The sequence below is a fragment of the Spea bombifrons genome, chromosome 10 (assembly GCF_027358695.1).
Source record: "Spea bombifrons isolate aSpeBom1 chromosome 10, aSpeBom1.2.pri, whole genome shotgun sequence".
NCBI classification, from domain to species: domain Eukaryota; kingdom Metazoa; phylum Chordata; class Amphibia; order Anura; family Pelobatidae; genus Spea; species Spea bombifrons.
Window position 1 is genome coordinate 17,639,181 of NC_071096.1, and position 24,772 is coordinate 17,663,952.

General features: G+C 43.8%; 1 protein-coding gene across 1 annotated transcript in view; it reads left to right on the forward strand.

Annotated features, from left to right (window-relative positions):
* Positions 1-1,022: 1,022 nt before the first annotated feature.
* The window catches only part of LOC128467408 (synaptotagmin-A-like), a 28,636-nt gene continuing 4,886 nt past the window's right edge, over positions 1,023-24,772 (forward strand). The window contains exons 1-6 of the mRNA XM_053449054.1: positions 1,023-1,076; positions 2,494-2,664; positions 3,479-3,591; positions 6,988-7,377; positions 7,941-8,060; positions 17,977-18,088. Coding sequence (XP_053305029.1) covers positions 2,499-2,664; positions 3,479-3,591; positions 6,988-7,377; positions 7,941-8,060; positions 17,977-18,088 — 901 coding nt within the window. The 5' untranslated portion in view covers positions 1,023-1,076; positions 2,494-2,498. The remainder of the gene's footprint in view (positions 1,077-2,493; positions 2,665-3,478; positions 3,592-6,987; positions 7,378-7,940; positions 8,061-17,976; positions 18,089-24,772) is intronic.

The following is a 24,772-nucleotide window of genomic DNA, read 5'->3' on the forward strand; positions in this document are numbered from 1 at the left end:
GAAGCACCGGTGAGTTTGGGGGGAGTGTTAAATGGGGGGCAAAAGGCATTTCTGTAGGGAGAGTGCTCTATGATATGCCTTTTAACCCCCTTAATGCCGCTCTGCCTTCAGATATGCGTTTTAACCCCCTTTACGCCACTCTGCCTCTTGAAATGCCTTATACCTCCCTATATGCCACTCTGCCCCATAACATCCCTTTTAACCCCCTAAATTCCAGAGTGGCCTATAGGGGTATAAGGCATTTCTGGAGGCAGAGTGGCACATAGGGGGTCAAAAGGCATATCATGGGCACAGTGGCATATAGAGGGTTAAAAGGCATATCATGGGGCACAGTGGCATATAGGGGGGTATAAGGCATTTCTAGGGCAGAGTGGCAAGCCTGGGGGCAGATGTGCATAAGTGGGGGGCAGGTTGGAATATAAAAGGAAATAAAAACAAAAAATGTTTTTCTCAATCATAGCTTTTATAAAACATAGTTTGCATTAATTAACATTTACCAGTAAAACTTGTCTTATATTCAGGCTTTTTCTTTTTTTCCTAAATTAATATTCAGATTTTGGGGGGTTGTTCTTTTTTTCGCATTTTAATGTCCTATTAAACTTTCCTCACTTTATTTGCATTTCTCCTATATTTAATAATGAGTGTGAGATATGTAGTACATCTTACCGGAAGAAATCCGAACAGCAGGAATTGAACACGCTTGCTCAACACGCTTGCTCAACACGGAACACGCATTCTAAATTGTGGTGCTTCCAGTGACATCCTGTCACATGATCATCCAGTCGGTGGAGAAGACATCACCGAAAGCGCTGCCATTTTGGCAGAAGTTCATGCTGACACTTCTCAATAGTGACCCGATAACCATCTCTATTGCTAACACTGTACACTTAGTATACATAGCCTATTCCGAACATCAAATTGTACCCACTTACACTATCCCTTAACTCCTTAGCATACACAGAAACAAAGGTTGGAATACAGAACTCAGTTGTGAGATGCTGCATGAGCCAGGGTACCACCAAGTCCTTCAATAAATCCAAAATAAAGAAGCAGAGGCTCAGCACTCAAATGGTAAGGTGAGTTTATTTCACAGGCCTGTGATTTAACACCTTAGCAAACCTTAGATATAATCATTAAGCTGTTTTATTAATTATTTGAATGCTAGCTGGCTTTGAGACACATAAAAATGCCCCCAAACACAGGGATGAAGAGACACCAAAAACATTTTAAAAACTGACCACAAACCCAGGAAAAAAAAAGACACACCAAAACATTTAAACTAATTGCCCCAAACTCAGGGAATGAACTATGCTAAAAACCAGCATTTATCCCGACACATGAAAAGAAATCTTAAATCCTGTGTTCCCATTAGATTTGTGGTTGTGGTGGTTCACTTTAAAACTCTTCAAGCTAATTTAAGTGTATTTGAGGTCCTCGGGCAATGTGATTATAAGACGACCCCCCAAAATCTGAATAGTAATTTAGGAAAAAAGAAAAAGCCTAAATAGAAGACTACCCTATAGGGAAAAAAGTTCAATGTAATTCATGTAAACTATTTTTTCATAGTTAATAAATGCTATGATTGAGAAAAATATTTTTTGTTTTTATTTTCTTTTATTTGCCAACCTGCCCCCCCCCCCGTTATGCACATCTGCCTCCAGGCTTGCCACTCTGCCCCATGTTATGCCTTTTAACCCTCTATATGCCTTTTAACCCTCTATAACCCTCTATATGCCTCCAGAAATGCCTTATGCCCTCCTATTTGCCACTGTGCTCCATGATATGCCTTTTAACCCCCTATATGCCACTCTGCCCCATGATATGGGCAGAGTGGCATATAGGGAGTACAAAGGCATTTCTGGTGGCATATATACATACATGATTGCTAACAGCTGGAACCTGGGCATGATAGGGTTATGATTACAGCCTCCTTATGCCATGTTACCGCCCCCCCTTACACATCCATGCTATCACACACACACACTTATTCACAAACATTTAAATACTCGTTCATTCCCTTAATCACGCATACTTGCTCATAAACCCTCCCCCACCCCTTACCTGAACTGCAGATCTCTTACTCGCAGACTTCTGCAGGGGCCCGGCTTCTTCCCTCTGCAACTTCTCCTGTCCCGCCCCCAGAGGAAGAAGACAGGGGAGCAGAGGCAGAATGGCTAGCTGGCACACCATAATGCATAATTTAATGGTGAATGAGACTTTAGAGAAATCTCCTTAATTCAATTACGCATTATACAAGGCGGGTAAAGATTTCCCTCTGGCAGAGGCTTTTTAGGGGGTGAAGGAGCTAAAACCACAATCCTTGTACTAATTCTCCCTTTAGGAAAGAAACTTGTCTGTCTACTTCCTGCCCACTGGGAATGAGAGTACATTGCCCTGTTGAAATTGGGTATTTGAATATTGTGAATAAATAAAAGAAAATGCAGTCACTTTGGAGGTATTCAAATCCAGACTTATATTTTGCTTTCTTTCTAGGTACCATGAGGGAACAAACCTCATCCTCCTTTCAAGTAGTTCTGCCTTTATCCAATACTCTGAAATACAGCCTTTTGGTCTTAGCAGTCGCTTTATTCTTGATTGCATTGCTTATTTTAATTTGGAAACTACACCAATATTACAAATATAATACAGCAGTGAAAGTTAAAGGTAAGACAATTTAAGTTTGCCCTAAGTTTGTAGACTTAGCCACACAGACTTATACCTGCATGGGGCAGAAAACCTGAGTTGGCTGTTCTTAATGCAAGTCGAATTGTTTAGCTAACCTAAAACTCTAAGTTTACAGGGTACATCTTTGTATTTAGCAAATTAACCTTTTGTTTAATGGTAAGACTGGTAGCCATTATGATAACTGTGCAGTTAAATGTATTGAAGGTCTGTGTATAGTAAAAGCTTGATTTTGTATGGAATGCAAACCAAATAGGTTATAATAACCATAACATCTAAGTTTTAATTTAGTTTTTTAAGATGTAAAATAAAGCATAAGAGGTTATAATTTGTAAATTTCACCTGTCAGCTTCTGAAGCAGTTGAAGTGTAAGAATCTTTATGACCCTTAAATCAGCCTTAAACAGAATACATTTAATGGTATCCAAATATCCAGACAAAAAATCCTATTCACATGTGGCACTCCAACAGTACTCATTGTATGATTCATGTGGTCACTGTTACACAGTATGTTACTCTTTTTAGTTTATTACTAGTCCTCATGGCCTAAGCATACAATGTAGTTGAAGTCTCTAATGTTAGAAAAATATGCTCTGTTTGGATATGACCTTAAATGTATATATATCAAGGCACATTGCAATATTTGACTAGGCAACATGGAATTCCATATAAATAACCATACAAATACATAGTTGTATTAAAGGCCTATGAATTACTTGCAGTGATGCCACTACCAAATACATTAAAATACAATTAACTGTGTGAAATACACATCATGTATGTAAATGATTTTGCAGAAACCAGGTACCTGAGTGAACGATATAATGAAAAGAAACCTTGTGGTACTATTCTTGTGAAAAGTCTAGCTCCAAGTTTCCTAGATATAGCAAGGAAAGAACAAGATTCAAAGGTAGGTTCCTAATATGTATTTATATTAAATATGCATATATACAACTTAAAGTATTGCCACCTGTCAAATGGAGATATTACTACATATCCCTTTCTCCACAATCAATCCATGCATTTGAGAACCATGTGTAAATGTAGTGGGTAATGTGTATTCCCAACCCCCCTCAAAACCCCTTACTACTATTAAAAAAAAAACAGACCACAGTTTTTTCCCCAAAATAAAATGATCACTATAACTTGAAAACTTGAAAAATGAAAACATTGACAATATTGCCCAGACTGTTTTACACCATACCCTAGACCACAGGCCTTAACTAGTGGCCTTCCATCCAAAATATTGCCAGCCACCAGCCAGCCATTAGCTCAGTGGGCACGGCCATAACCAAGCACGTTATCAGAGGTTAGATGAGGGATTTGCCCAACAACACCATCCTTGTCCTAGACACATGCTCTATCCTCTAATGGCTGGGGACACACACCCTGTTGTTTTACGTCCTGAAATTGCCTGAGGCGCCCCGCCGCCAATGCCATGGCCTGCTCAACACATCTCGTAACGTAAATTTAAACAAATCATGGCCCACGTGCGTAAAGTGGACGCCATCATTTTGAAAATATACAGCCGCGTTCCCAGAGTGGCATATCCCTATAAGGCATATCATGGGGCAGAGTGGCATATAGGGGGTTAAAAGGCATTTCTGGAGGTACATATATATAACTGCTAACAGCAATCACACTCCTATCAAGCCAAGGCAGCCAGTACATGCTGGAACCTGAGGATGATAGGAGTGTGAGTACAGCCTCCCTATGCCATGCTACCACCACCACCCCCTTTACACATCCATGCTATCACACACTCATTCACAAACATTTAAATACTCATTCATTCCATTTATCACACATACTTGCTCAAAAACCCTCCCCCACCCACTTACCTGAACTGCAGATCTCTCACTAAGACTTCTGCAGGGGCCCGGCTGTGCGAGCAACTTCTCTGGCCCCACCCCCAGAGGAAGGAGGGGGGAGGTAGAGTTATGTGACACTCCTCTAGCTTCCTGTTCTCCTGCCACTGGTAGAAGAGAAGCTGCTCGCGACCAAAGCACCGGTAAGCAGCCTGACCCCAGCAGAGGTCTGATTAGAAGACTACCTCGATTATAAGACGAGGGGTATTTTTCAGAGCAAAAAACCTCGTCTTATAATCGAGCAAATACGGTATATAGATGGAAAGTCTCTTGGCTGGAAGCCCACTGGTGGGGCGCACACGGCAGTTAGCCCTCTGGATGGGGCGCACACAGCAGGTAGCCCTCTGGATGGGGTGCACATGATAGGTAAGCCCTCAGGAACAGATGAGGAACAAAAAACAGGTGGTCCTATAACATTAATGTCTGTTACGTCGGTTCAGGCAACACAAGTGATGAACCCACTATGCAGGAATGGCGTGTGCTCGCCAAAAGACGGTACGATCAATCTGAGCGGACAGAAAAATCAGGGCCAGAGGCGGGCGGGGTCGGGGCAGGCAGCGCAGGATCAATGTCAGGAAAATAAAAGCCGAGGTCGGGGCAGGCAGCACAGGATCAACATCAGGAGACAACAGCCGAGGTCTGGTACACGAGATTTCAAGCGAATAGAGACAAAGCAACAATAACCCTGAGTATAGTACTAGTGACTCGTTGAACGGGCACTGGAACACTGGGCAAGGATGTTTAAATAGAGAGAATGGTGGGAGAACTGGGAGTGGACCAATCAAAGATAAAATGACGTCATCGCGACTGACGTACTGAATAGCCTTGTCGCGATGGCAACGCAAAACAATTTCTGCCTGTGTTACCTCCGCAAGTGACGCGGAAGAGGTACTGTTCGAGTGCCGTGAGCGTGTAGCGGCGGTTCGTTTACCCGATCGCCGCTGACACTCTGTGGCGGCTTGAACAGAGCTGTCACTGGCCGGTGGACATGACCTCTCAGTGTGCACGCCCCTCCGTGTACGTGCCGAGCGCACTACAGTACACGAAGAGGACGTGCGAGCAGGACCCCAGCGGGAGCGGTAGGTGTAACAATGTCCAGGCCCAGACTGAAGGGCTGGGCGGGTTTATAAAGGCTGTCTTGATCAGGAAATAAGGTGCAGCTGGACATCTCAATCAGGTCTTAGTGCTGCAGGGTGACAAGGGCAGCCACTAGTGGTTGGTAAAGAAAATGAGCAGCACAGAGTTTAAACAAGTCCAGACAGCAAAGGGTGGAATGTTACAGGACTTCACCTATGGTCAGCCACAAACTAAGCTACTCTGCACATATGACTGCAACCTCCGTGATTGCGACCTCCCAATATGGCAAATGGCCTGCTCTGAGAAACCGAGACAAGAAGCCTCGGTCACTGCCCCTATATGGAATGAAAGGCATCTAAACTCTTTACTGGGTATACCTCACCTCCAAACAGAGTAATCACCCATCCACCAGCATCAATACTGTAACCGGGCAGTTGCACAAACATGACGAAAAATACAACGGACAAACAACTGAGCCCTTTATTTTACTTAGAACCACCCATGAGTATTTTCACAACACATCTGTCTTCAAACAGCAAATTAAAAAATGAACACCACCTGCTTATAGATGCACATCCTGGAGCATAATACCCCCGGTAACTTTTCACTTGGTTTGACCATATCCCTAACCCTCAATGCGCTTAAAAAGGTCCCAAAAAAGCCTGTGGAAACAATGTTACTTCAAATATGGACAAACATACACATACACCTGCCCATAAACACACATGTGCATCTCTTACCTTTCTCATCTTCCCTCCTCCACCTTCCATTCAATTTTGGGAGCGCGAGGTCTGTCACTCCAGGCCTCTGCTTTAGTGCTCCCTATGCACTGGCTATTGATGCAGAACGCGGGGGTGATGTCATATCCAGACGCTTGGCATCATTTGCTAGCAGGCAATGATTAGGGAGCATGGAAGCCGAGGTCTGAAGTGACAGACCTTGTGCTCCCTAATGTTGGGCTGGTTGGAGGGAGATTGCGATCTCCCAAACCAGTCCTGCAACTGCTGATCGGGCAGCCGTGCGCACCCTCGCAGCTGTGCCTGAGGTGAGTGCCTCTCTCGCCTCACCTTTCCTACGAGCCTGACTGCACCAGCTGCATCAGTGAACAAAAGGAGGTCTGCATTGGACTGCTCATATACCGGTCAAAACAATATTCTATTATAGGTTGCCAAAAAATTATCCCATACCACTAGATCATGCTGCAATGGTTTTGTCTGTCTATGGAAGTGTTTTGTCACTTTTATATAGGTGAAACGTAGATCAGAATATAATAATGGAATAAAATATCTTATAAGAAAATAGCCATAATATAGAACAAATATGATTCTATTTCAATAATTGATGGTGTTGGTTTGTTGCAGATCCAATTAATGCAGAAAGAAATGGAGAGACTTGAAGAGCATCTAACTCCTTCACCCCCTAGAACAGAGAGTTTGGATGATGTGATCAGCGAGTCTGACCCTCTGCATGGGTCAAAAGGGAAACTAAAATTTTCTCTCCTTTACGATAAAAAGAAGGCAATTATATATATCAACGTTATTGAAGCTGTCGAACTGCCAGTGCATAGCAGGGACCCGTTTGTGAAGATTAAAGTGTTATGCAGTGTTGATAAACCAAAATCTGAACTTCATTCCATTCTTCATGAATGGGAAACCAGAGTGGGGAGGAATAACAGAGATCCGGTGTTTAATGATGAATTCTCTTGCTCTTTAAAGGAGTACCATCTGCACAATATTAGTCTCAAATTTGAGGTATGAGGTAAAGGATCTGTAATTAAAGCTGTGTATCACATCCTTTCTGAATTAATATAATCTGGCCAAAATTATATTGAAATTTGGCATAGATTTTAACATGGTAATGGTAATACTTTTCTTTTGTTAGAATGTCAGTGTCACCGTGCGCAGTTAATTACATAGTTACAAAGACTGAAAAAAGACATGTGTCTATCAAGTTCAGCCTTTCCCACATCTGTTAATTAATTGGAGCTTCTTAAAGAACCAATGAAATATAGATTCAAACAGGGGATTCAAGGGAGAAAATATTTTGGCCTGCTTTAGAAATTACGAGAACCTGTGTTAATAGTTAAATAGTATAATATAGATTCACAAATGGTAAACTACATTTTAAGGAAGTCCAAAAAACTAATTTCTACTTTTTTCCTACTACTGTTTGTTAAACCATACAGATAGATATCAAAGATTAAAATCTTGTACAAGTACTGGGTATGACATAAAAGGTAACTCAATCTATCATTAATGTGCCAATTTTTTCAGTAGTGATCTACCTCAAAAATGTCAATGTTTTCCCAAAACAGGTAAAAAAATTTGATAAGTACTCCCGACACAGCCTTATAGGTGAAACGAGGATGGCACTCAAAGATTTGAAGGCTTCTGAAACACTTGCATTCTGTGAAGAACTCCATGGAAAAACAAAGGTACACATTCCTATTCTTTGGTCAGTGCTTGAGAACAATGTTCCTAATATTCACATTGTGAAATGCTTGGCACTTTCATCAAAAGACTAAAAATGGATTAGAGACATAAGTTCTTATCATTCCAGCAGTTCAACCTTTTTTATCATTGCAATTTATATTTAGAAACCTCCCTACTTGGTAGCCTCATAAATTTTATTGTGTGGTCAAGCTCATATGCCCACACACCACACAAGGGGCAGAACTAGAAACCACAGGGTCCGGAGCACCACAACTTCAAAAGCAACATGTGCCTCCTTTGTCCCCAAACAGCTTGTCTGTGCCATTTGTTCCTCCAAACATGTACCATCTTTTCCCCCAAAAAGCTTGTCAGTGCCCCCAAGCGACATGTCTGTGCCATATTGGTTCCCTAAACAGACTTCCTGTGCCACCTATAGAAATATAGAAAGTGATGGCAGATAAGAACCACTTGGCCCATTTAGTCTGCCCAACCTCTGAATACTTGACTCAGTCCTTGGCCTTATCTCATATCTAGCTTAGCCTTATAGTAGCATTTCTTCTTTTAAACCCTTAACGACCAATGATGGGCCAGGCACGTCACGCAAAAAACTGTCAGTTAATGACCAGTGATGTGCCTGGCATGTAATGAGGTTAAATTAGCTTAGAAAGCAATCAAGCATTATATTCGCTCTATTCAAGACAGCAGGCCTTTTAATTATGGTGGCACAATGCTCACAATCACTCCCTTGCTCAGTTGGTGTTGCTAAAATGCTTCGATATCGAGAACAATGTTCCTAATATTCACATTGTGAAATGCTTGGCACTTTCATCAAAAGACTAAAAATGGATTAGAGACATAAGTTCTTATCATTCCAGCAGCTCAACCTTTTTTATCATTGCAATTTATATTTAGAAACCTCCCTACTTGGTAGCCTCATAAATTTTATTGTGTGGTCAAGCTCATATGCCCACACACTGACATTTAAACAACACCAACTAAGGGAAAAAAGCAACCTTTGAACGTTTTTCTAAAAGCTCTTTCTAGTGGCTGGGAGCTGCCATGTTCAAAAGACCTGTTGTTCTTTCAATATGTCACTGCCCTTCTACTGGCAATAGCCTCACAAGCAATTTGTAATCGCTTTCATCACTTAGAGAAGAGGAGTCCACCATGCGGCCCATGGGCCAAATGCGGCCTGCCGGACTTTGAGGTGCAGCCGCCTGAGATCTGCAGCCGAGGAGTTAAGATTCTGTCTATTTTATTTATTTCCATAAAATGGCCAACAAAATCCTCAGCACCAGGCCCATGACGCTCTTAATCCGGCCCTCCAGTGTGCGTCAACCAACCTAAATCCAGCTTGTACCCACAGTGTGCTCCAGCCTTGTGCAGTTTTATTTGGCTAAACTTGTGTTAAATGTTTTGTGGACTGACTTTATTTTACTGTTTAGGTAATTTAGTATTGATAGAATGACATATAAAAGTTGATCGAAAAACTGTCCACTGCTTTTTTTCATTGTCGCCAAATTAACCCTGTGTTAATATCCATTATAAAGCTAAAAGGCCATATTTGATCTCGGTGAAAAATAAGTGCGGCTCATGCACACATACATTTATGATGAAGTGGCCCACTGCAGAAACAACTCCTGGCATAGGCAGTGATCTTGCACATCAGCACTTTTTTGCTGTCTGTGCACTTCTTTTATTGGTTACATTTTTTTCCACATTTTTGCAGAGTTTTTTTTATATTTTATATTATTTTTAACAACCATTAACCCCTCCCTTGCCATAGATGAGTGCATGATCCGATAGCAGCCGCACTTTTTTGCTTACTGCACTTTTTTATTAATCTTATGATGCAGCGCAGGTATGCGCCTGATCGTTATAGGCAAGCTATCCCTCCTTTTACTGCAATTCCTGGCATCAATATTGATGTTACAGGATTTACCCTATTGCAGTTTGTGCAGAATTTTTTTGGGAGAAGATGTATTGGAGGACATTGAGAGCGTCAGTGCAGCGTTAACCCCTTCAATGCCGGGATCGCATTGAAGGGGTTAATTCCCGCTTTGTAGAGGGCTCTGCTGCTGGTGGTCTGCTTGGAAGCCCAGGCAGACCAGCAACAGCAAAAACGAGCTCCCAGAAGTCTGAAGTCAAAAGAGACTCCTCCCCTACAACCTCCAGTCTATGGGAGATTGTGTCCCAGCTGCCAGAGGCAGATTCTTACCAGCCCCCCCACCCCCTCCCTTGCTCAGTTAACCCCTACCCCCCCTCTTCCTCAATTAACACCTTCAATGCTGCGATTGTGTATGACCCCCCATCGCAGCATTGCAGGGGTTAATATTAGTCCCCACAAGCTTGTGGGGACTAAATATCAGTCGATGCTGTGCTTCAATGGAGCATCAGCATTGAAAGAGTTAAAAAAAATTATAAAATAATAATAATAAAAAAAAAAATAACAGCACTGACCTGAAAGTCCAGGGTGCTTCCAGGTCAAATGCTGGGCTGGGCTGATCAGATTGCTCCTGGCCAATAGGAGTGATCGGATCATTATGGCAGCCCATGGATGACCCTGCTCTACAAAGAGAGAGGGGTCATCTAGGTTAATTATGAAAAAACACAAATTATTAATAAATAAAAAAATCATAATTATTACCTGATCACTTGTCGGTGACATATTAAGTCGCTGATTATTGATCGGTCTCCCTGATTGATGTCAGCGGCCTAAACCTGTCACTTACAAGTAATCTGATAAAAAAAAATATTTAAAAAAATGTAAATGCACATGTTCCAGTTTTGCCCTCATAGCTTCCTCAAAAAATGCATGAACCATGCATGTGAGGCCTTGTTGGAACCGGGGGATGTTGGTGAACAAAATGTGGTGTTTTCTTCCAGTGTTACACATATGCTGTGCAAGAAATAAATTGCAAGATTGAAATTTATGCGTTAAAAACGCAATAAAATAATTTCCCTGTGAAGTTTGGCAGACTTCAGTGAAGAAATGGCTGTCTGAAAACTCTCAAAACTACCCTAGTTGAACACCTTGACTTGTCTACTGTTCATAAATATATACTTTTATGGGGTAATTTACAGTGGGGGGCCTCCAAAATGTCCCAAATGGGATATGGGCCCAGTAAACCAATTCTTGAAAACTTGCGCATGTTCCAGTTATGGCCTCATGACTTCCTCAAAAAATGCATGAACCATGCATGTGAGGCCTTGTTGGACTCATGGGATGTTGGTGAACAAAATGTGGTGTTTTCTTCCACTGTTGCACTTATGCTGTGCAAGAAATTCAGTGCAACATTGAAATGTATGCGTTAAAAATGCAATTAAATAATTTCCCTGTGAAGTTTGGCAGACATCAGTGAAGAAATGGCTGGCTGAAAACTGTCAAAACTACCCTAGTTGAACACCTTGACTCGTCTACTGTTCATAAATATATACTTTTATGGGGTAATTTACAGTGGGGGGCCTCCAAAATGTCCCAAATGGGATATGGGCCCAGTAAACCAGTTTCTGAAAATTCCAAATTTGAAAACTAAAATGTGCATGTTCCAATTTTGCCCTCATAGCTTCCTCAAAAAATGCATGAACCATGCATGTGAGGCCTTGTTGGAAGCGGGGGATGTTGGTGAACACAATTTGGTGTTTTCTTCTGCAGTTGCACATATTCTATACAAAATATAATATAAAATCTAAAGCAACATTGCAACATATGCAAAATTTGGCAGCAATTGGCGATAAAATCCCTGTTTGAAAAGTGTCAAAATGACCATAGTTGTACACCTTGACTTATCTACTGATCATAAACATATAATTTTGGGGGAATAATCAGTATCTGTGACAACTATTGCAGTTATTAGACTACCATGCCAAATTTGAATAAAATTACATTTCAAAAACGTGATGCATGCCTTGCAATATTTGCCCTATACTGGTCAAAATAGATAAAAATCCTGGCCATGTTGGGTGGTTTCCAAATCAGGACAACTTAATGAATATATTTGGGATAATTTTTTCCCATTGGTTCAATGTGTGTACAATTTGTATGTATACAAAACTGTAAAAAAAATGCGTTTTTTTCATTTCCCCCCCACTTTTTCCAGTTTATTTCAAACAAAACAATGTACTACCCAGCTTAATATGGTTTCAAAAGAAAGCCCTACTTGTGCTGAAAAAAAACAATATATGATTTGTGTGGGTGCACCAATTGAGAAGATTGAAATTACAGTTCAAGAAAGACATGGCAAAAACACAAAAACGGCTCCGGTCCTTTAGCGACACGTTAGTATCAAAATCCCTCCAGGGACATCAACCCTGTTGCAAATCTTTGTGTTATCAGCAAAATGACATACCTTATGATAAAGACCTGCAATCTCATTAATGAAAATATTAAATAGAATGGGTCAAGTACAGGTCCCTGGGGTACCCCACTGGTAACAAGGCCGTGCTCAGAATATACTCCATTGACTACAACCCTCTGTTGTCTGTCACTCAACCACTGTTAAATCCAACAATATTGGAATCCAAACTGATTGATCAAATCTTTTGTTAACAGTTTTGCCAGTACTCCACTAACCTCTCCCAAGCATCGGCTAAAGGGGTGTGAAGCTCTGGACTCTAGAGCAGTGGAAGTTTGTACTTAATGAAGTATGAGAGTGATGAATCATGCTATCTAAAAGTCTGGTGGGTGAATCTAGGTTTGGCAGATGTCAGGAAAATGCCACCGGAATGCATAGTGACTACTGGAAAGGGATAATGGTCTGGGGCTATTTTTCAGGGTTTGGGCTAGGCTCGTTAGTTCTAAAGAAGGGTAATGCTAATGCATAAAAACATTTCAGACAATTCTATGCTTTCAGTTTTGTGGCACCAGTTTGGGGAAGGCCCTTTCCTGTTCCAGTATGACTGTCCCCCTATCCAAAAGAATAGTGTGGGGAGTTTTGTGTGGCACCTTTGGGATACATTGGAAAGCCAATTGTGAGCCAGGCCTTCTCATCAGTGTCTGTCCTCACAATTGCTCTTTTGTCTGAATGGCCACAAATTCCCACAGACACACTACTGGTCAGGTATCCACATACATTTTAGTGTATATAAAAAGAAAAATAAGGTGAGGGGAGTCTGCTGGCAGCATGGGTAGACATGTTTCTTGGGTGCAACGAGTCGGGAGTGTGTTGGTGTGTCCCCTGGTACCCCAGTCAATAGCTGCTTGCTAGCTCTTACAAGAGCTGTAAATGGCATACTCCAAGCCCTGTCTCTCCAGTCACCCAAATCACTAGCTAACGCGTAATTCAGGGCAAAGTGCAGGACCAATCCCAAATCAATATCAAGTCTCCACAGTCCTCAGAATCTCTAATATTTAGGAAATATGGTAAAACCTGTACCAGAGGAAAAATCAGTAGAAACTGACTCCCTGTACCTACACACAGAATTCTTTACATGGCCAGGGCCCATAGTCAGTAGGGAGGAGGCTAGCCATCAGCCCCCCTCCAGAAACCCCAGTGTCACGCTCTACCCGGGCTGCGGAGCTGCATATCTCTGTCTTGCTACAGTTTCTCTGTTTTGCTACGATCCATTCCTGGATTTCCTTATGCTCTGTTCTGATCTTATATTCCTTGCTTCCAGTTCTGCTCTTTGCTTCAGCTCTGTTTCCTTTATAAGGTGTGCCCCACCCGTTATCTTTGTATCAGTCTGCAGTCTACAGGAATGTACTTTGATATGTGTTTAGATTTCATGTTTGGTTTGTTTAGTACCTCTGTAGGCAGGGTTTAGCGTTAGGACCCACCGTACTTTGGCGTAGTGGTGGGCTAAGCATACTAAGCATACTATGGCCATAAGATGTGACGGAATCTCCAGTTGTTATCTTGTAGTCCGAGGCTAGTCCTGTGGTTTCTGTGTATTCTTGTCATATGTTGTCTGGTCGGTCTTGTTAGCTCTGTGCTTTGTTGTCCTATACTGTATCCCCGGTAGAGGGGTGTCCTGTATCCCCGGTCGAGGGGTATCCTGTATCCCCGGTCGAGGGGTGTGCTGTCTTCAATCCCCGGTCGAGGGGTGTCCTGTCTTGAATCCCCGGTAGAGGGGTGTCCTGTCTTGAATCCCCGGTAGAGGCGTGTACTGATCCTGTCGAATCTTGAGTATTCCTTGTCTTGTTCCCTGTTGTGCCCTGCATTATGTATGTCTTGTCTGGTTATGTTTCTTGCTTGGTCTCCCTTGCTATGTTTTAGCTGTTACTCTACTTAGCTTTCCTACTCCCAGCCTGCAGCATTCTGCACATGATTCTAGTGCTATGTCTCATGCCTGCTCCAGGGTGCCTGCAGGATATCTCCAAGTTCTGCTCTGTTCTGACATCATCCGCTGCTATGTCAGGGCGCTGGTATGTGGCTGCATACCTCTCTCTGACAAAGGGAGGGCAGAGGCTAGTGTCACTTCTGCTAGGGGGATGTCAGTAGAGGCAGCAGTCCCATCCACCACACCTAGGACACTTTCTTCTGTTACTTGGAGGGAGAAGCCAAATACATTCTCTCCCCAAAACTCACTCTGCCAGCTCTTTCGGTGTCCCTCTTTCTCCTCCACGTAAAAAAGAAAAAAAGACGGCGTTGCAATTCCGGGACAATGCGTTAAGGCTGCCCAGAACCCGGGACTTTAAGTCCCTTTGCGGGACTGTTTCGGGCAATACAGGACATGTGGTCACCCTAATAAGGGCACACTCCAAAGCACCTTTTCTCCAGTCACCCAAATCACTAGCTGACGCATAATACAGGGCAAAGTACAGGACCAATCCCAAATCAATATCAGTGCTCCACAGTCCTCAGAGTCTTTAATATTAAGAAAATATGATAATATAATATGATATTTGGGAAATTAAAGTCTATTACAGGATAGCAGATGTGATACAGAAGGGGGAGGTTGCCGGAGGGCAATACATTGCAAAGACGTCTTGGGTATTAGGGGGCCCACATAGCTCTCTTACTTCCAAACCTGTGAGCTTTACACATATGTCAAAGATCTAAATCTCACCTGCACTGCCACTCCCATAGAACTGTGTCTGGAAGGGGTTCTGTCCTAGGGGTTGCATATCACAAGTCTACTTGCTCCTCAACTCCCCTGCTTTTACCTCTAAACAAAAATGATGGAATGGGAATGGGATTTAAAGCAGGAATTCACATTAGATTAAAGGTGAGAGGTTTTTGTACACATGGGAAAGAACTATTAATGTTTTGCACAAAAAATGGCTATAAGTTGTTGATGAGGTGTCACGACCGCTTACACTACGGCGCACACCGCAGAAGTTCTTCTGTCCAGAAGCCAACCACCAAAGGAAACCCTTAGTGGCAGGGAGCTGGGACTTAGATGATCCCAACAGTGGGGAGGCCAGGTGCAAGCGGATAAATATCTGAATGAGTTGGATGCAAGGAGCAGGAACAGCAAATGCAGAAGCCAGGAGCCAGAAAAACAATGCCAGGGACAGGATGGTCAGGGAAGCCGGGTCAAAACACGAAAGCGGGTAGTCCTACAAGCCGGGTAAGCAACGGAGCGGGTAGTCAGAAGAGCCAAAACTGGAAACCAGGAAACACAGGACACGGTACAGAATCGCTAGGCTAAGGATGGTCAGGCAGGCAAAGAGTAAAAAATCCAGAGATACTCAGAGAACAAGACGATAGGAATCTAACAGCAACGAAGACCACAACAGGGTACCAGACAAAGCATATCCGGGATTTTTAAATTCAGCGCCAAATCACAGGCTCCGCCCCCAGCCCGTGTCACAGTAGCTCTGGAAGATCTCCCAGAACCCCGCCTCCGAAGCAGACCGGCTGCACCCCCTTCCATACTATCAGGAGGAATGCCACCGGACCGAGCGCGGGTAAGTACAGAATACTGGGAGTCACTGCTTCGTCGGGCAATACGATGCCCGTCGGACGCAAGACTCCCAGCTCCCGACTTCCGCCCTCGATACCGGTGGTCGGACTACCGACCACCCGCATTGGAGGGGTTAATGGGAACCCTCGGTGTGATGGCCCCGGGTTAATCGGTGCCGTCTGTGATAGTTCTTGTTTGTGATACCTGCATTTCCCAGTATATGTTGTAATTATGGTGTGTGCTTTTGTTCCCCTTGTTTGCTACTGGGTGAGGGATAATACTCAGTCATATGCAAAGGAGGGCAGGATGTAATTCCCTTGTGTCTATTGGACGCAATAACCTTGTGTCTATTGGACGCAATTCCCTTGTGTGTCTATTGGACGTAACTCAATCCCTTGTACTGTTTAAATACCCCTGTGTTCCCAAATAAAGAGAGTTCCTGTTATCACCTCAACATGAGTGTTGCCTGATGCTTGGGGTGGGCTGATATGATCCTGTATTGTCCTTTTCAGGACAATAACCACGCTGTGTAGCTAAGCTTCGGCTAGCCACAGTGCCAAGGTAGCTCCGGTGCAGCGAAGCCCCTCCTTCTATCTACAACGCTGGTTCTGCCTGGCGCTGAAGGGGCTAATTGTTGGTGTCCCGGCAGGAGGAAGCTGTTTAAATACCCCTGTGTTCCCAAATAAAGAGAGTTCCTGTTATCACCTCAACATGAGTGTTGCCTGATGCTTGGGGTGGGCTGATATGATCCTGTATTGTCCTTTTCAGGACAATAACCACGCTGTGTAGCTAAGCTTCGGCTAGCCACAGTGCCAAGGTAGCTCCGGTGCAGCGAAGCCCCCCCTTCTATCTACAACGCTGGTTCTGCCTGGCGCTGAAGGGGCTAATTGTTGGTGTCCCGGCAGGAGGAAGCAACGTTTGGCGGGAGTACCCAGTCGGGGTACAGGTCGGTCCCGTCACACTCGGTAACCGCGGCGCGGGAGCAGAATTCTGCATGCGCGCATGCGGTACTGAAGGGGTGACCGGGGAGCTAGGTAACCGCCGCGCGCAAGCAGTCCTCTGCATGCCCACGTGTGGCACTGAAGGGGTGAACTTGACATGAGGTTTCTGTTGGTAATGGCTGTTAAGCCTGTGACACCTTCATTCATATTTAGTGTGAGTGCCCACTGATTTAGGGACTTTGGAGGCAGGTATACATCCTTATAGACCCCGGGTTAGCTTGATTATTAACCCCTTAAGGACAATGGGCGGTCCCTAAACCCATTGAAAACAATGTATTTTGAGCCCGTACATGTACGGGCTTTGTCATTAAGGGGTTAAGCCAGTGTATGTCCTTTCTAAGCACTCTAATTTAATCCAACAAATCTGTTTGGCAACTAGACTGTGCAAAGCCTGAGGTCTTTGGTGAGGTCAACTTAAAGTGGGGCTTTATTCATAAAATGGGGGAGCTGGTTTTAGAACATTCAGGAATTCTTTTTGGCGATGCGGATGCCTTGGTATCTTTAGGGCAGAGGGTTAGGCAATGATCGGTCGACAGAATAGTCTGGTGATTGAATAATCAGGCACTAATGTTGGGTGAGAAGGCCTGGCTCACAATCTCTGTTCTAGTTCATCTAAAATTATGGTCTTGAGGTTACGGCTCTGCATGGGCCCGACAATTTCTCCCAAACCAAACTCATCCAACCAACTCTTTATGGGCCTTTCTTTGCGTAGTGGGCACAATCATGCTAGAATAGAATAGAGCCATTCCCAAACTGTCTTGGTATGTTGAAGCAAAAATATTTCCTTTTACTTTTGTCCATATACTGGTGCACCAAGTAAGGGTATGTATGTCATCAAAGTCCTTGTTGTTGTAATGGTCAGGTGTCCCAATACTTTTGTCCATATAGCGTATCTATTTAAATAGTATAAGGGGCCTTCCCAAACATACAAGAAAGCGAAAGACTCACATTGAATCATAACTATACATTTACAGGTACACAAGTCAAACAACAGGTATTCATAATTTTATTATTGTTATTATTGTTATAATTAATAATATGTTAAAATATGTTATTTTCTTCACTGCAGGATGCAATTGGAGAAGTCCTTGTTTCGCTTAAATGTCTACCAACATCCCAAAAGATTGAGGTTGGAGTTTTGAAGTTTAAGACAGCTTCACAGACTGTCATCCAGGACAGTGGTATGTTTTGCAAGAGAACAAATGCAGCCAATCCATATATTGTGTATGCCATTATTCTCATTCTCAAGAACCCTCCAACAATGCTTCGTTTAGCCTTTAAAGAGCAACAAGCAAAGATGGTTCCTTATTTTTTATTTACTGTGGTGTTATTATGAGGACAGTGAAAATTTACAATAACACTAACTATGTCAGCATACAATTTGACAATTGGTTAACACATGTTAGTACATACTGGTACAACATGAGACGAGGTCCCTTCCCTTGCGCATTTTGATTTTCATTAACCCCTTAACGACCAAAGTCATGCAAGTTACGTTACAGAAAAATGGTCAATTAACGGGTGATGACGTGCCTGGCACGTAATAGCATTAAAGTTGCTTTAATGTCTCAAGCATTCAGCAACACCGAAAACTACAACAGGGACCCTGTAAGGCCCCTTCTCTTGATCTAAAAGAGCTTAGGAGGTGATCAAATATTGCCTCCTAAGCTTAAACAGTGTTGCTGAAATGCCCCGATAGCGAAGCATTCAGCATTACCGAAAACCCACCCATTACAAAATATGCAAGTTTCTAAGAGGGCCTCTCCAGACCCTCCTGAGATGAAGCACTGCATTCAACCATGCAATTCAATAGAGCCCAGCTTTCTAATCATTATGGGAAAATTTTTAAAAAATAAGTTACAAAATAAATAAATAAAAATGTGGTAAAACTGAAAAATAATTATGCAGTGACTTCACCATCAGTGGAGCCATCTAGTGTCAACAAAATGTTTAAAAAGTCCAAAAATATAAAAAAAAAACAAGTGCTTAAATTAGTGCTGTATCTTTCAAAAAATCCTGACATGGAAAGGGTTTAAATACTAGCACGTGAACTACCCATGGGGTATCTAATTAAAAAAAAAAATTGATTTGGCCGGTTTCAAAGATCTCCCAAAAAGGACATGGGGCAGGATTGCCAGATTTGAAAAGATGCTTTTCTTAATGCCCTATAACTTGCACAAAAATAAAAAACATAACAGCATTGAGTAGTTCTAAACTCAAGACACTTAAGACAGCTAATATTATTTAGCTTTTTTTTCTTTAGCTTTTGTAGATGAGTAAAATATTTTTCAAATAAAAGAGAAAAAGTTTTTTCCAATTCGTCACCATATATATTTTTTTTAAAAATTAGATGTAAAAAATATATATATATAATTTTGTGGGTACACTAAACAAGAGAGAAGAAATTTATAGCAAAACATGAGCACTGCAAAAATGCCTCGGTCACTAAGGGTCATTAAGGGTCATTAAGGGGTTAATATAGAGGGAAGAGTAAACTGGGCCGCTAGTGTTTGGAAAGCTGCTCAAAATTTTCTAGTGTCTCATAACCTGTATGAAAGTATTGGGAATTGTGCTCCAAGATATATATAACAACTCCCACCACAGCTTACCCAAATAACCACAGACACAGATGTATGGCTGAAAATATGCTACAGATGTTTATTACAATAACCCAACACATTGACCTTATGACAAGAGGTTAGGGTAGGATTGAGACCCGCCTTCTCTCATTAGCACCAACTTCTATATCCACTATTGTGACAGAACCCTCCATCACTGGGGTCCCTGGAGAGGCCTCAGAGCCAGCCTCCTCCCTATCGACTATGGGCCCAGGCCTTGTAGAGACTTCTGTGTGTGGATACATGGGTTCAGTCTGCTGATGTACCCCATGTTTTAGCACTCAGAGTCTCAGAACTGTAACGTCAGCTGGACATCCTGTGGTAGGAAGAAGGCTGATTATCAGTACATTGTTAATTGTATAGGTGTGAAGTGTTTCCCCTGTTATTGTGTGAGTTATCCCTTGTCTTAAGACCCCTTGTAGGTATGACTTGGTGTCACTGCTGCATACCTAATTATCCATTACATAACAGGTAGCTGTTAATCCTGTGAGCTCCTGTTATCCCTGTGTCCTGGCCATTGTCTGTCTCAAGCCAATTATATGTCTATCGTCATTCCACGTCTACGTCCCCAGTTAATGTCATTATTTATGTCTCGTGTCATCCTGTCCTTCCCCCGGATATTGTGTTGCAGGATTTGATCTAATTACTTCCTTCCTGACATGGTAATTGGATCATGTGATATTTGTCTTGCCCCTTTTCTACTTGTGTATATATAGTTCTGTATTTGGCTTTAATAAATGAGTCCTGCTTTCACCTCAACGTGTTGCCTGATGTTTGGGGTGGGCTGTAGCCACGCTGTGTAGCTAAGCTTCGGATAGCCACAGTGCCAATGCGGCTTCGGTGCAGCGACGTCCCTCCTTCTATCTAAAACGCTGGTTCTGCCTGGTGCTGAAGGGGTTACTTGTTGGTGTCCCGGCAGGAGGAAGCAATGTTTGGCGGGAGTACCCAGTCGGGGTACAGGTCGGTCCCGTCACATTGGTGGCAAGTGGTGGGATGCTTCCTTAAAGAAATTTGTTATGGTCTGATTTCCAGGGCCGGAAGTTTCCTCTTTCACCCCGGAGCGGGGACATCCAAAGCACCAGGATTGGTCACCCTTCGGGCAGAGAAGGAGCAACGCCAGGATCCTCAGCTATGGAACTGGAGTTCAGACGGCGTATGCAGGAGACACGGGCCCAACCCAATGGACCTGTATCAGCTGAGGACGAGCTGCGGTGGAGGGATCATATCCGTCGGCAACTCTGGTGGGAGACTCTGCGATGGGAACAGGAATACTTGGGTAAGTGCCTCCCAACCAGCGAGGACATTTACTGGTTCCAGCTGGAGGCACGAATGCCGTTGCTGGGAAAGCAGCCCAGGGAGGAATGGGTGTCCGAGTTAGACGGGCTGGTCCAAACCAAGATGATGTGGGATGACGGATACAGGGCGTTACGATGGTATGCAGCCGAGGCGGGTTGGTGCCTGGAAGGTACAGAGCCCACGGAGGGCTATGACTTTGGCAGCCTGGGATTGTTATGGGATAGTCTTCAGGAGGACCTGGACTTCGGCAGTACAGCAGAGTGGCGGATTATGGACATCTGAGATTTCAGGGAATTGGACCTCCCAGGTGCACTGAGAGGTGATTTTGACTTTTTAACTACACAGGAGTGGGAACTGGAAAAAGCATATAAAAAACTGTTTGACCGTGTTCAGCAGTATGCCCCAGTGTCCATGGATTTTGTTGATTGTTCATCCGAGGATGTTAACCCAGGATGGGGGGATGAGGCTGCGGTCTTCCTACCGGGGTCCTCCGAATGCTGGGTAGTTCGCTCAGATCCACAACCCCCAGCTGAAGCGCTGACAACAGGGTGGGGAGCCCCTGGCCTCTGCCCCGTATCTGGAACAACAACAGGAATCCAGGGAGATGCGGTAGCCAGCCCATATCCCCAGCGGCAGCAGGAGCATGAGGGAGTGGAGGGTGCTGTCCCTCCTCCCCAGTGGCTGTTGGATAACCCGGGAGACAGCGCAGTCGGCTCATCTCCCCAGCGGCAGATGGAGAACCAGGGAGGGGATGCAGGCGGCATCACTCCCCAGCGGGTGGGCGAGTGTCCAGGAGATGGTGGAGCCGGCCAGTCTCCCCAGTGGCAGCTCACAACTCTGGGAGCGGAGGAACCTGTTCTCCCTCCCCAGCGGCAGATCCCAGTTGAGGGAGCTGAAAGTGTCGTCCCTCCGCCCCAGCGGCTGACGGATGACCTGGAAGACGGCGTAGCCGGCTCATCTCCCCAGCGACCGATCCCAATCGAGGGAGCCGAGGGTGTCATCCCTCCTCCCCAGCGGCTGACGGATGACCCGGGAGACGGCACAGCCAGCCCATGTTCCCAGCAGCAGAAGGAGCATCAAGGAGGGGGTGCAGGTGGCATCACTCCCCAGCGGCCAAGTGAGTGCACAGGAGATGGCGCAGGCGGCCAGTCTCCCCAGCAGCAGCTCACAGATTCGGAAGTGAAGGAACCTGTCCTCCCTTCCCAGCCGCAGATCCCAGTTCAGGGAGCCGAGGGTGTCTTCCCTCCTCCCCAGTGGCGGACAGATGACCTGGGAGATGGCGCTGCCAACCCATCACCACAGCGACAACAGGAGCCCCAGGGAGAAGATGCAGGCATCATCACTCCACAGCGACTGGGAAGATTCCAGAGAGAAGGTGCTGTAGGCACTTCTCTCCAGCGGCAGTTGTATTTTTCTGGAGAGTCAGAGGTGGGGCGGGGGAATACTGCTCTTGGAGGGGCAGATTATTTGGGGCACCAGTTTCGGGAGGGCATTGATGGGCTAAGTGAATTAACTGACTACGGAGTCAACCCGTTTGGGGTTTCTTCCTGTGTCAGTCCTATTTGGAAGGGGGAGAAGTGTGACAGAACCCTCCATCACTGGGGTCCCTGGAGAGGCCTGAGAGCCAGCCTCCTCCCTATCGACTATGGGCCCAGGCCTTGTAGAGACTTCTGTGTGTGGATACAGGGGTTCAGTCTGCTGATGTACCCCATGTTTTAGCACTCTCAGAACTGTAACGTCAGCTGGACATCCTGTGGTAGGAAGAAGGCTGATTATCTGTACATTGTTAATTGTATAGGTGTGAAGTGTTTCCCCTGTTATTGTGTGAGTTAGCCCTTGTCTTAAGACCCCCTGTAGGCAGGGGCGTACCTAGAGTATTTGGCACCCGGGGCGGATCCTGTAAGTGGCACCCCCCCCCCAAATGTAAAGACATCTACAAAATTATGTTGGCAAGAATATTTATTGCACCAATTTGTAAACTGTATGTCAACTGTAAACAACAAGAAATCTGAAAAAATAAATTAATAACTTATAAGTAAAATAAATATGTTTAAATAACATTTACTGAACATATAATAGTGCTTTCTTTAATAACCCCCCCCCAAAAAAAACAACAAACACAACAAGTTTCTAAGAAGACCTAACAAATGAGTGACAAACATTACAAATTAAGTACTGGCTAAGCAGCTAAAGACACTATAAACTAAAAAAAATTCTGATATTATAATCAGGAGTCACCATAACATTGTTCTCTTTTCATTTAAGCATTTGCATATATAGTGGTGTTGCCATGTCGACTCATGATTATATATACCATATGAACCAGACACTGACTGTGGTATAGCATGACACCTATCACTATATACTGAGCCAGGCAGTGACGGTGGTACAGCATAATGCCTATCACTCTATACTGAGACAGACATTGACGGTGGTGCAGCTTAAGTAATTTCATTATATATTGAGGCAAACATTACAGTGAAACAGCATAACTCCTATCACTATACACTGAGCCAGATACTACAGTGGAACAGCATAACACCTATCACTATAACTGAGCCAGATATTGATGGTGGTACAGCATAACCGCTATCTTTATATACTGAGCTAGACACTTATAGTAGTACAACATAACTATCATTATACACTGAGGCAGACATTGACAGTTGTGCATCACAACTGCTATCATTATATACTGAGACACGCGCTGACAGTAGTACAACATAACTGTTTCCATTATATACTGAGGCACGCGCTGAAGGTGGTACAACATAACTGTTACTATATACTGAGGCCCACATTGCCGGTGATACAGGATAACACCTATCACTTTATACTGAGCACACATTGACGGTGGGGCAGCGTAATCCATATCACTATACATTGAGCCTGACATTTACAATAATGCAGCATAACCCATATCACTATATACAAAGCCATTGATGTGGTGTAGGCCTACCACTTCAGTGTCTGGCTTAGTATATAGTGGTAGGGGTTGTGCTGCATTATTGTAAATGTCTAGATCGATGTATAGTGATAGGGATTATGCTGTACTGCCCTCAACTGCAGATCAGGGGAAGACTGTGAGAGTCAGTACAGCCTTCCCTTCTTCTGACTGCACCGTGACATTGGGAGGTCCTCTCCCCGTAATCATCCCCAAAGTCCATTTGTCCCCTACGTCACTAAACCACAACTCTCTTTTAATTACTCCCTGTAGTTCAGGTGTAGATCAAATAAACAACACATGGAAACAGCACGTGTAACTGAATAAGACATAAATATCCTGTATTTACAGGTATACATAAATAATGTATGGAAACATAGCATTGCAGGTATAAATCAACAGAACACACAAACCCAGCATTGCAGGTATAGATCAAGTGGAAATCACTCAGCACTGAAGGTATAGATCAAATAAACAACACATGGAAACAGCACCCCAGGTATTGATCAACTGAATAAGACATACAAATCCTGTATTTGCTGGTAAACATAAATAATGTATAGAAACATAGCATAGCAGATACAGACCAACACATTAACACACAAACCCAGCTTTGCAGGTATTGATCAATTGGAATTCACATAAAAACTCAGCATTAAAGTTATAGATAAAACCCTAAATTACAGGCATAGATCACAGATTGCACACCCCAAAGCCAGCGTCCACATTGCCCACATGGAACCTGACCAGCACCCTGCGGTGGGGGTGCAAGGCCTCTGTCTCCCAGCTCTGCCACTGTACGGAACAGTATAGAGTGATGGGAGTTATGATGTACTTTAGAGCATAATTATAATGAAAAAGACATTGGAAATGGTACAGCATAACACCCATCACTCTCACACATTTACCAATCAACACTTACCAATCCACAGATTCCACACATACCAATCCACAGATTCCACACATACCACACATACCAATCCACAGATTCCACACATACCAATCCA